This window comes from Hakea prostrata, chromosome 7 (genome assembly GCF_041222555.1).
Source record: "Hakea prostrata isolate BN-2017 chromosome 7, UWA_Hpros_2, whole genome shotgun sequence".
NCBI lineage: Eukaryota > Viridiplantae > Streptophyta > Magnoliopsida > Proteales > Proteaceae > Hakea > Hakea prostrata.
The window spans coordinates 64662026-64675347 of record NC_142606.1 but is presented as its reverse complement, the minus strand read 5'-3'; the positions used below and the strand labels follow the sequence as shown (position 1 = coordinate 64675347).

The 13322-nt window shown below is 35.8% G+C and overlaps 1 protein-coding gene across 1 annotated transcript; it reads right to left on the bottom strand.

Moving 5' to 3' along the window:
* Window positions 1-1907: 1907 nt before the first annotated feature.
* LOC149011693 (nucleosome assembly protein 1;3-like) lies at window positions 1908-7089 on the bottom strand. The gene is made up of 12 exons (XM_089162501.1): window positions 6750-7089; window positions 6388-6431; window positions 6194-6289; window positions 4463-4555; window positions 3603-3693; window positions 3462-3523; window positions 3201-3385; window positions 2929-3106; window positions 2801-2844; window positions 2407-2614; window positions 2297-2314; window positions 1908-2202 (listed from the first exon to the last, which is right to left on the bottom strand). The coding sequence occupies exons 1-12, from the start codon at window positions 6814-6816 to the stop codon at window positions 2134-2136; spliced, it is 1155 nt and encodes a 384-aa protein (XP_089018627.1). The 5' UTR covers window positions 6817-7089; the 3' UTR covers window positions 1908-2133.
* Between the last annotated feature and the right edge of the window lie 6233 nt (window positions 7090-13322).

The window sequence follows — 13322 nt, the reverse complement described above, 5'->3', positions numbered from 1 at the left end:
ATCATTTTGTTCGCTAACAAGTCGCCACAAAAAATCTTTCAATCCGATTCGTTCCCATAGGAGACCAAATCGCAGACATTCTCACCAAAGACTGCCTGTTCTCAACCAATGACCTTACGGGTGAGTGTAAAGGATAAGCCTCTGAATTCAAATCCACTGTAACTAACTCTACTTCGATTGATCTTATCTACAACTGATCAAGAAGAGTTTGAGTTATAGTTAAAAGTATCAACAAGATGTAGAGTTTGATTGTAAATAAGTTATAATTCAAATTCAAATTTATTTGTATTTCAAATAATATTAATATACATTTCCCACTCACAAATTTGTGAGTGGAAGAATTCTCTCTCAAACAAAATTTTAACTGTCATGATACTTTTGTGTAAAGAGAATACTAAGTCTAGATATTAAGGAAAGAGGGACGACTTCATGTCATATATATAAGGCGTGACTTGTGAGGCCCATGAGTGCAGGGGAGGGATTTAGTGTTCTTGGCTCATTCAGTTTGTGTTTCACGGTTACAAATCAATTCTGATTGCCAAGCAGCAATCAGACCTCTACAAGACCAAAATCATCTTTTAGATTGCAGTAGTAGTAGCTTAGTTGGTGAAATTTTGAAGTTTATAAGTTTCAATTATGTGGTTTTTGGTTTTATTCCAAAATCACATAACTCAGTACGCTGATTATCTTGAATTGAACGATGAGCTTCTGCACAAAAACAAAAAAGTAGTAGATTTGAATGTCTCAAATGGTGCATTTTACAAATATGGTGCATTTTACAAATATTTTCTGCTGAAAATCAAAAACTATGGCGATTTTCTTCTCTTGAACCATTTCTACCCATCTCTTGCCAAGCAAACATAGCTTCAGAAATACTCTTCTTTTTTTCCCCTTTTTTGGTAAAAAAGAAATACTTCCTTAATCCAAGAAATGTTGTGTTCTCTCAAATTTTTTTATAATTCTTTTACAACCCAACAAAATTCTGTTTGAAATTGCTGTCCGTCGAAGCATAGCATATGATCAAACCTAAAATTCTGCCTCACTCGATATGCAAAGCCTCATTTTAATAAGGTAGGACAGTTTCCCCTTTTGACAACAAAAGAAGGATGGAATACATAGATTAGATAATTTTACACAGCACCTCTTTAGCTTCGCATATTCGATGACTTAATTAACCATATTCCATGCTGGGTTTGGACTTGGCTCTTCAGATTAACTAGAAGAAATTATTCTCCATATGAAACAATCGGAACTTCTCAAAGAACATCCATGTCACGCACCAACAAGGCATGGTAAAAGTAAAACAATCATTTTGTCCCACCAACCATGTCATACGCACTCCACACCATGCAATCGCAACTACGTTCATGATGTTCATCAGGAATTTTCCCTCACACGACCAAAAACTCGGATGATCGCAAAAGGACAGCAATCCTGCATAATTATTTTGGGCAAAACACGCCAGCGATTCCACAATGTCACACATTGCAAACCACACAATACACGCTATTTCCTGCTCCCAAGCCACTGTTAGACCTCTCTACTTCTCTCGAGGACTGCAAATTTGGGATTTTATTCAAAATATTTTTAGGGGAAGAACCATACCTGTGTTCCTCGCAATGAACATATATCTCCAAGGCACAACCATTTAGAATGCACAGGTCAGTGGCACAACAGACGTAGAGTTTCCCTCATGTCAGGAAAACTCAGATAGAAGCAGCAGAGGCAGGAAGTCAAGTCTCAAAATGGAACATTAACACATATGTATTGAAAAAGAGTTCTTAGCAAGTTCACAACACTGGGTACTCAGAGGAAACCCGAAATGCATCAACAAATTGCAAGGAACCTCATACTACCCCATCCCGGCACCCCTCCCACCACCCCAAACACTCCACCGTGCACCAACCCCCAACCCCCCAAACGTTTCCTTTCCCCCCTTCCTCCCCAAACACCACCAAAGGGGGAAAAACTCAAGAAACAAAATATAATCACTATGATATTGCTGACCAAAAAGAAAAAGAAAAAGGACACCAAAAAATAGTCTCTCAGCCCCGCTCTCTCATACTCTCCCATACACAGAGACCCCATTCAGACTAGTCACCAGTTCACGTATGCTTTTGTAGGCTCTAAACATTACTGCTGCTTACACTCTGGAGGCCTCTCTCCCTGTGGACCTTCCCCAGTTTGGGCTCTCCCACTCCTCTGTGATACAGCATCAAATGGACACATCATAAGTTCACTTCAAACCAAAAATGTGAAGAAATAAAAAGACAGCAGGATGATTCTAATCTCTTACCTTGGGTCCAGCTGATGACTGTAAGAACATTGGAAAGAAATGGTGAAAAAATGTCAGAGACAGATAAAACATTCAAGATTTAAGGGAAAAAACAATATAAAATTGAGTACCTTCTTCCTACTCTTGCTTTCCTCTTCCTCTTCATCATCTTCATCTTCATCTTCATCATCCTCGTCTTCCTCGTCATCCTCATCTTCATCATCCTCATCTACTTCATCATCATCATCTCCTTCTATATCTTCAAACTCATCCCCTTGGACAGCCTCTCCTGTAAACCACGACACAGCATGGGGTATAATTTTGTCCCGGATGGTGGACCTACAGAAGGCATCAGACAACCCCACCAGATCAGTAAATGGCACATGCAATTAGGGTTAATATTATGTAAGCATCCTAACATCTAAACCATTTGGAATGACTAGCAATTACCACTGGAGTAAATGAAGTACAAGAAACATGGTGGAATTCAGGGAGCTCAATCCATAAGATTTTGAGCTAACTTACCCGATATCATAGTCCTGTTCCATCTGATTTTGAAGTTGTTCGGCCTGTCAAGACACAAAAGGGGAGAATATCAATAATTAAACACTAAGCCCAGAATTAGCCTAAGGATGAGGCATGACAGTACTTACAGTCTCTTCATCAATATCATCATCATCTTCAGGAACCTGAGGAGGATTGAAGAAGTTAAAGAAACTTTCACATTCCTCAGTTTTAGTGATGGGCTTGGCATTCTTTGATCCCTTTTTTGGCTTCTTTTTCAGAACCTTCTGTGTCAAGCTTTTCCCAGGAAGCCATTCAATCTCCGTCCTACATAAGAAACCAAAACAAAGCACAATAAACGGAAAGAAGAGTAACCAAGAACACTATCACAAAGACCAACAATGGCAGCAAACAAACTTACCCAATTGCTTTCTCTAGGATTGGTTCATCATCGTCAATCATGTGGTATGTTTTTGTCAGAACTGCATTCTTAAAGTAAGGATTTGGATCAAAGAAGAATTCAAGCTTGAAACCCTTAGGATTGTCAATCCTATACCACTTGATATCTTTAAGATACTTGAGAGCTCCCTCATCACGCTCTGTGATCTGAAGTCCAGGAAAAATAACACCAATATTCAGTAATGAAACAACAAGTACAAGACAGCTAAGTCTATTACCATACCTCCTCAGCTAACACTTCATTAGTCTTCATTGCAGTGAGCCAAAAATTAGGTACCCCTTTCTCTGGACAAATTTAGTGTATACAACAAGTTAATACAAATACAGACAAATTTGAGGATCCACATTTACTATTATCATGTACCTTCGGCAGCTTTATCTTCTCCTTGATCTGTCTCCGCTTCATTTGGAACTACTCCGTCAACTTCAACTTCACCATTAACAATTTCACATCTCTGAAAGAGTGCAAAAGAACTACTCAGCAGGGTCGGATAAATGGAGAGCAGTACAAACATCTCCAAATTATCACTGTATCAGTAACCACAAGCCAGACAATAAATACTAGCGAAGCTGCAAAACAAACTCTACAATTGGCATGCCTTATGGGGGTTCTTCACCTATACTTGGTACTACGTTAGTACATTAATCCAAGCACCATGCTTGGCACACGGGTGTAACTTCGAAAACAAGAGTTTAGGATATGAAATTCTTCTGTTCCACTTCATATTGAGACAGCACTATTTGATACTATCTACTATATTCTGAATATTTTTTTCGTGTCTGGACAACCAGCATTAAGCATAATCTGATATGTTGAAGTCATAAACACTTGCTGTCAAAAAGTCACTCTGAAGAATACACTGGAAGTTAAATACATTATAATATTAATTTCATACAATTCCCCTATCTAATAATTCATGAAGTTCTTATTGCCATACTGCTAGTTAAAAATGCACTGTTCTGCTACTAAACATCCTTTATAAGACATATCTAACCAATAACAAATGCATAGCCTGCTTGCCTACTTGAAGATTTCACATAATCTATAAAAACCATGTAGATATGCAACTCTACCCGATTGCCTGATTGTCAAACGACTCAAACCTATGGTAACAGAATCCTCTTATTCAACACCTATAAACATCCACAAATATAACCAACACAAATCCTAGTTTTATCGTCACAGCATATTTGTGAAAACTTAAAGGAAACGAGACATCATACCTTGGTATACATTGGTTCATACAATTTCTGGTACTTTGCCTCAAGTGCTGCTCTCTCCTCAAAAAATTTTGCCTCCAGTTCATCATGTTGACTCTGGAAATCAAGAAGGCATCAGAAAAGGCCAAACCAGAAAATATGCACTATAACATAGCAAGTGAGTTTTAAACAACTGATCTCCCAGTGAATAAATTATCAGTGACGCTACCATAAGCCAACCAAGGAATGGACAATCAGCAAGAAGTAAGAACATCCCAAAAGGCAGGAGAGAATAATGGTAAACATAAAAACTGTCAGAATAATGGGACAGCAGCAGAAAATCAAACGAAAAAAGCAAAAATGAAGCCAGAAATACTTGCAGAAATTTAACCAGCTCAAATCAACAACAACCATGGTAAAAGTCAAAGACTAACTACAAGTTAAAATGACATATGGATTCAAATAAACATAATAAATCATCAGGGATGAAGCACAACTTCCTTGCTGTAGAAGGGATGGAAAAACATCACTATTTCACTACACAAACATAATATTGCTTCAAATATGATGATATTGGAAATAATGCTTTTACAATTCCTTTTCTGAAAGTAGATTTACTAAATTGGAAATGGAAATCAATAGAGTTTTGAATGCAGATTGACCATCCAGAGGCCAAATCAGAATTGTGAACAACTTGTTACTACCCTTGAGCAGTTTATCAGAGACTCAAATTCATCCACCAATCCCACATAGGGCATCCTCAGGGAGGGTCTAGGGCTTCCCATATGCAGGGTGGTTCCTTCTCCCTAGTGATGCATAATTACCATTAATGGAAAATGTACTAGATCATGACGTGTGAAATCAGAGCCGAACAAAGAGATTTGAAAGATGTGGATGGGAAGTATGACAGTATGGATCCCATCCATATAGAGGTGTAGGTTCCAACCAATAACCAGGGATTGAGTAGAAGAGATTGTCATGCAATCTAACCTCCTCTCTCAATCGTACATAGGCCAGCATTAGGGAGGGTTTTGAGCTTATAAGCACAGTAAGCATCATTCCCATAATAGAGACATCTTTTGAGGTAGTTGATTAGAACCTGACTATCTATGTTCTATTACATTAGGAAATGAACAGACTGCGTCATACTGGCTGGTGGTTCACATTCCCTGCTGAAGACGAAATTGATCAAGCTTCAATGGAAAAAACAACAACATGCAGAAGTACAAAACTAAAAACTGCATGCAGACGCATATACTATAATCTACTAAAATTCATCAAAATAAATAGCATTTCACCCAACATTTTGATCCTCTACGAGGTAAAGATTTTAAGAAACAGTTAAAACATAATTTTGTTGATTCAACCACCCAAGTACTGCTCCATGAATCAATGACAGCCTCACCATATTACATTGATATTTTGAATAAAACACTCCACATTTTTCTTATCTTAACTACCCATGAATCAAACCGTTGAGAAAGAAAATGTAATCAGAAGAGAGGAGCTCCCAATAAATAGAAAAGAACCCCATCTACTACATCACAAGGAAATAAACCACAATTGATCCACCACCAAAGAAGATTTGTATACAGCAAGGTAGGGTTTAGATACTATACAAAATTAGGAAGACAGTATAGTATTACCCATCAGTAATATACCATGAAATCTACAATATAAATTATGCAAGGCAGTGAAGGGGAGGAGTGGGCGTTGGAGGAACAAGAAAAGTGGAATGAATGAATAAAGCCGAACCTGGAGCTCTCTGAGATACTCGACGCGCTTCCTAATTTTTGGCGTTAGAGTTTCAAGAACATCAGAGTGTTGTCCAGCCAAATGCTGAAGCTTGTCCTGTACAAAAAAACCCAAACAACAAGATGTAACAAAAAGTTGTCACCGCAGGGAACATGAACACATACATAGAAGGCCAAAGTATAATAAAATCTCACCTTCAGGGCTGTGACAAGGCTTGCTCTGTCCTCGGCGCTAAGTGCTGCATAAAAGATCGTCATGTAAACAAATAAAGAAGGATACAAAAAGAATACCTTAAAAGAAACAGAAGTAGAAAAACAAAAGAAGTAAAAATCACCAGATAACAAGAGATTAACGCTTGAAAACACACAAATAGAAAGAGTACAAATCAAAGGGGTTAAGGCTTGCAAATACCTTAAACCAAGAAAACAGAAAAAACAGAAAGTGTAGAAATCAAATGGAGAGCGACTTAGCCTCACAAATATCTCAAGCTCAGAAGAAGAAATAGTAATCACGGAAAGAGATGAAGGTTGATTACGAATGTCATTAGTGAGTATACCTGCAGCGGCGCCGGGAAGGGCAGAGTTAAGATCTGCCATGTTGAACTGATCCTTGTTATTACTCATGACGATAAAACTATAGGTTTATAGAAGAAGCCCTAGAAATTTTTGAAGATTGGGAGAGGTTTTCTGTAGACGGGAGAGAGAGAGAACTGGAGTATAGCCAAAAGCGAAGGGAAGAGCGGAAAAGCAAGAGAAGGGAAGAGCGGTGGTGTTATACTTATCTCTCTCCCTCGCAAAACCTAATGCTTATCCCTCCCTATATACAAATACCATAAAACGAAACGAAGAAGAGTCCCGGTTAAACTCATTCAGTTTAGCCAGTCATCAATAGTACTACGCCCTTCACCAAAAGGCAAAAGAAAATTAGCGTCGTTGCGATATATATATATATATATATATATATATATATATAAATAATAAACAACAATTGACGAAAACGAAATTAATTTATTAATTTTTCAGATAAATGAAAGCAAATCCATGTTTTCTGGTAAATAAGGAACTATATTAATATTTTTTTAGAGTAAATTGCATTCGCATCCAAAGTAGAGGCTTTAAAAACACTAATAATATTTAAAAAACTAGAGACCTTAATTCATTAAATATAGGGTAAATACCACTTACCTCTCCTCTTACCTAGCAAATATATTAGACATCTGTCCTCACTTTCTCGGTTATATTTAACTTTTACCGTTAAATATTTTTTAAAACCTCAAACTATCCTTAGTTAAAAATATTTTTATTTTAAACGCTAAATTACCGTAATCATCTAGCAGTTAAATACTAAATTACCTTCAATTAAAATAATTGTTAAAAAACCAAAATATCATAGTTAAAACCTAAATTATCTTTAATTATTAAAAGCCCAACATACCCTTTTTTTTTTTTTAATTATCAAACAATTAAAAAAACCCAAAAGAGTAGTATGTCTCTAATTTTATCAACATACCCTTTTTTTTTTTTTAATTGCATTTTTAATTTTACTTGATAGAAGTACATTTAAAGGGTATGTTGGGTTTTTAATAATTAAAGATAATTTGGGTTTTAACTATTGTGTTTTGGTTTTTAATAATTATTTTAATTGAGGGTAATTTAGTATTTTAATTGTTAGGATGATTACGGTAATTTATGATTTAAAATAAAAAATATTTTTAGCCAAGGATAATTTGGGGTTTTAGAAAAATATTTAACTGTAAAAATTAAATTTAACCGAAAAAGTTAACAGATGGGTGGTGTTTGATATAATTACTAGATAAGAGGGGAGGTAAGTGATATCATCCAACTAAGAGGGGGTGTAAGTGCTATTTGTCCAGCTAAGAGGTGGGGAGGTAAGTGATATTTACCCTCAAATATATTATTCCATTCTGCTAGTGAAACAGTTAATCTGCTATTTATTTTTGTTTAAGTCAAAAATACCCTTACCAAAATTTAGGAGGAAAAAAAAATCCATCAATAATGTCTTCATCAAATATAATCTTCATAGGCAAAATGTTTTTTTTTTTTTTCGGGTAAATTAAATGAGAATAAATTTATTGGAATGGCATAATAGTCTTTGAGATAATATAATTAATCATTCTAAAATAAAAGCACATATGTCTTTTTCAAATAGAAAGTGGGGTGTCAATGTTTTAAAGCCTCAATTTTGAACAAAGGCGGACCTATGAAGGGACCTGGGCCATCCCCAATTTTTAAAAATATACTATTTTTCTTTTTCTTTATAATTTTATCTTTAATTTTTTCAGTTTTTTCTCTTCTCACATGTGAAATGTCACTATTTGCCCCTCTCAAATATTGGGAACAATTTTCAAAGATAAAATAATGGGTATAAATGTCATTCTTAATTAAAAACTACCTCCTCAATCCTTATTTATTCTCTCTTATCTTCTCTCTCATCTTTATCTTTTATTTGTATTTATTCGATTTTCTTTCTTTAAAGGTGGGTTAAGGAAATTTTTGGAAAAAAATCTATTTTAGTATTCAAAATTTCATTCTTAATTATAAACTAACTCCTCAATTCCTGTTTATTATCATTTCTCTCTAGTTCCTTTTTTTTGTTATTCTTTTTATTTGATTTTATATTATCTGTTTCTTTATTTCTTCTGCCATTTTTGTTATTTAATTTTGTATTGTGATTTGTGAATAAAATGTTTATAGTTAATAAGGTAACTAACTACCATTGGATTGCACATCTAATCTAAAAAAAAAAAAGTAGTTTACATTTTCTGCCAAAATTTTGGCTTGCATCTAACTTTTTAGGGTTGAAGTCATGTGTATATAACTTTTTTTGTATTGTTGCTTTAATTTACCTGTATTTTGTTGGGAAAAATATCATTATCATTAATTTAACTTTTTTTTCAAATATGTGTGGTACCCACAAAATATATGTGGGCTTATTCCTTAATATAATAAAATAATTTAGAGGTGGGACCCTCAATGGATCTTATAACGGCCCACAAAATATGTGTAGCAAAAAAACATTAGTGCTTCCCCAATGGGAAGGTTGTCAGGTTTTCATTCTTCCCCTATTGAATCTTGGGTCCGCCCCTAATTTTGGGGTGCAAGTGCGATTAAAAATCATGGATGTTTTTAATGCCATCCCTGAGTTATCTAATTTACCAATTAGAAATATGTCAGTGACCCTCCCCGCAGTTAGGAATTAACATTTAAATTCTAACTAACATAAGTAAGTTAAACTATCAAAAAGACAAAAATAACTGTAAATGATAAGTCTCTAAATTCAAATTCAAATCCATCATAATTAACTCTATCCTCGATTGATCTTATCTCCAACTGATCAAGAAGAGTTTGAGTTATATAGTTAAAGTATCAACAAGTTGTAGAGTTTGATTGTAAACAAATTGTAATTCAAACTCAAATATTTGAATTCAAATAATATTAAAATAAATCTTCCATTCACTAATTGTGGAAGAATTCTCTCTCAAACGAAATTCTAACTACAACCTTAAATGGAAAGGCTTACGAAAGAATTGATAATTAGAAATTAGGAAAAATTTCAACCCCACCCCTCTAAATTACATCTTAAAGTTAATGTCACCCTTAAATTATCCAATTTGTTGTTGACCCAAAAAAAAATTATCTAGTTTATCATGAGACCCCTATAAAGTGAAAATATATCAATAACACCCCTTGCATTAATAAATAAGAGTTAATTGTTGATGTGAGCAAGTTAAACGCAGGGGCGGACCCACTAAGGGACCGGGGGGCCATGCCCCCCAGATTTTTAAATTTTTTAATGATTTCTTTTTAATTTTCTTTATTTTTTTAGCTTTTTTCTCTTCTCACATGTGAAATATCAGTATTTGCCCCCCCCTCAAATTGAGAAAAAATTTTAAAGGTAAAAATATGGGTATAAATGTCATCCTTAGTTAAAAAATAACTCATCAATCCCTATTTATGCTCCCCTCTCTTCTCTCTTGTATCTTTTCTTCCTATTTATTCTCCTTCTATAAAAGTGAGTTAGGGGAAATTTTTGAAAAATTATATTATTAAATATTCAAAATGTCATTTCTAATGCAAATAACTCCTCAATCCCTGTTTATTCTCCTCTTTCTTCTTTCTTACATTTTTTCTTTTTATTTATTCTCCTTCTATGAACGTGGGTTAAGGGAAATTTTTCAAAAAAATATATTATTAAATATTCAAAATGTAATTTCTAATAGAAACTAACTCCTCAATCCCTATTTAAATCTCTCATATCTCATCTTTCCTCTCTCCTCTATTCTTTCTAATTATTCTTTTCTGTTTCTTTCTTTGTATTTATTCTAGGAGCGTGGATTAAGGAAAATTTAGGAAAAAAATCTTATCTACAATTAGGTTCTCTTTCTCTTTTTCAATTTATTTATTTTTTCTCTTTTACTTTTTTTTTTTTTTTGGTTATTTTTTATTTGATTTTATATTCTTTATTTCTTATGCAATTTTTGTTATTTGATTTTATATTATAAATAAAATATCTATAGTTAGCATGGTTCCTTGTGTCGGCGATATATCGCCGACACAAGGCGAAAAATCGCTATGTCGCTGGGGGGCAACACGACACCCCCCCAGCGACACCGATATTGCAAGAAGTCGACGATATATCGTCGACTTCTCGCGATATATCGCTAACGGTCGAAATTTCGACCGTTTGCAATATATCGCCGACTTCTGGCGATAAAATGGGGAAATTCGGGCGAAATTCGCCCGAATTTCCATTCGATTTCTTTGCATTTTCTCTCTCTTCTCTCTCTTCTCCAGAGCTTCTCTCTCTCATTTTTCGCACGTTTCACCATATTTTCGTCCGATCTTCGACATCTACGAGTACATCTTGCTTCCTTGTTGCCGGATATCACGTTGTTTCTGTCGATCAGTAGCCGTTTCGCACAGATCTGGGAGTTTTTTCGTCAAACAGGTAACCATTCTTCTCCAAGTAATTTTTCACAAAATGCATGCTATATGATGTTGGATGATTTTGAAATTAATATATGTTGAATACCATGTGCCGATCTACAATTTCACAGAGTCGGAATTTTTTTTCCGCAAAGTATTTTATTTTTTTATTTTTGTGGGTAAAAAATGATATTTTGATTATCTTATATGATTACTTTTTAAGTGATACAGTGGTTGTATGATGATAGAAAAAACATATGTGGAACTCCGTGAGCCGATCTACGGACTCACGGAGTCGAAATATTTTTTGACCAAAAAATTAATTATTTTATTTTTCAAAAAATATTAAAATATTAATATCAATATCATAGAAAATAATTATGAAAAATGGAAAAATTAGGGGAAAATGGGGGGAAATGTTTTGAAAATTATGGAATAATTATGTAAGTATTTTATTAGTGTATAAACAATTATAATGATGTTGTTAATTGTTATTTGTTAATGTTATTTGAATGCAACAGTCATCATGTCTGCTGGTGGGAGTCAGAGGGGAATTGGGTCTTCCCAGGGTGGACGGGTACGAGGACGGGGACGAGGGACGAGGGACGAGGACAGGGACGGGACAGCCTGGAGAGATCAGCGAGAGGAGGGAGGACCGACCCAGCATGGCAATATTGTACGGCTATTGATGGAGACAAAAATAAAACAGAGTGTAATTTTTGTCACAAAAGAATATACTTAGGTGGCATCAGTAGGTTCAAGGGTCACATCACTGGGAGTTCAAAGGATGTGACTACATGCACAGAGGCCCATCCAGATGTAATCAAGTTACTCAAGGATCTACAAAAACAGAAGGGGAAGAAGAAAGATGATCAGAGGAAAGTCAACAGAGCACAAGATGATGCAGTGCGGGGTCCATCATCATATGTGGATGATTCAAATGATGATAGGGATGTTGATCCTGTTGATGTGGACAGAGATCAGGAGGAGAGGGAAATGCGGCGGGCCATGGCAGAGAGCAGACGATTGCACCATCAGGAGCAGGATATGGCCAGAGCTAGAGCTGCAGGAGCTGGTCCCTCTAGGCCTCTGGGGGAGAGGTGGTGTATTTGGCATGTTTGGCAGATCACAGAGTTAGTGGGCCCCTCATACATCAGGTTCAGACCGTTCAGTGCCACTGCCACGGCAACCATCTGATTATTCACGCCGTCAAGACCCGATCATGGAGCAGGATCTTGATACATTCAAGAGAAAAGGGGCCAAGCAGCCAAAGATATCTGGTGCATGGAAAGGTATGGCAAAGAAGGTAAAGAAAGCAATGTCAAAGTGGATTTATTACAATCACATCCCAGCAAACACAGCACAGGGTCCATACTATACGAATATGATTGATACTATTGCAGCGGCAGGCCCTGGATATGATGGTCCCAACCCTACAGAGTTGATGACTACCCTCCTTCAAGAAGAGAAGCATGAGCTGCAGGAGTATATTGATAGTATGAAACCCTTTTGGGATACTTATGGATGCACCATCATGTCTGATGGATGGACCGGCCCGACAAGAAAGTCCATCATCAACTTCATGGTATACTATAATTGGAGAACTGTCTTCTTGAAATCAGTGGATGCTACTGGTCATATGAAAAACCACAGATATATCATGGGTCTCTTGCAGGATGTGATCGAGGAGGTGGGTAGGAAAAATGTGGTGCAGATTGTCACTGACAATGGCTCCAACTATAAGAAGGCTGGTGAAGTGTTGATGGCTTCACCTGATTATAACCTTTTGTGGACACCTAGTGCTGCACATTCAATTGACCTAATGCTGAAGGACATTGGAAAAATCAGCATTGTCCACAACACCGTTGAGAGTGCAAGACAGGTAACCAACTTCATCTACAATCATAACGTTGCTTTGGCAATGATGAGGAGATCATGTGGAGGTGAGTTGGTGCGACCTGGTCCAACACGATTTGCGACAAATTTCGTCGCCTTGAGCAGCATGCAAGATAAGAAGTCGGGCCTCAGGTCCATGTTTGCATCGCATGAGTGGTTTGATTGGGCTGGATCCAAGTAAGATAACTATCTACTATTTCATTTTATAAATTATTATATTTATATTATGAGTTTATGATTATCTTGTATGATATCTATTGTATATTGACTTAATGAGTTTGTGATAA

Excerpts from the sequence above, each read along its gene's own strand:
- LOC149011693 (XM_089162501.1), bottom strand. The coding sequence starts at position 6,816 with ATGAGTAATAACAAGGATCAGTTCAACATGGCAGATCTTAACTCTGCC. Across the intron at positions 6,432-6,749 it reads CCTTCCCGGCGCCGCTGCAG|CACTTAGCGCCGAGGACAGA; the intron begins GTATACTCACTA and ends TCTTTTATGCAG. Across the intron at positions 3,694-4,462 it reads ATGAACCAATGTATACCAAG|AGATGTGAAATTGTTAATGG; the intron begins GTATGATGTCTC and ends GCACTCTTTCAG.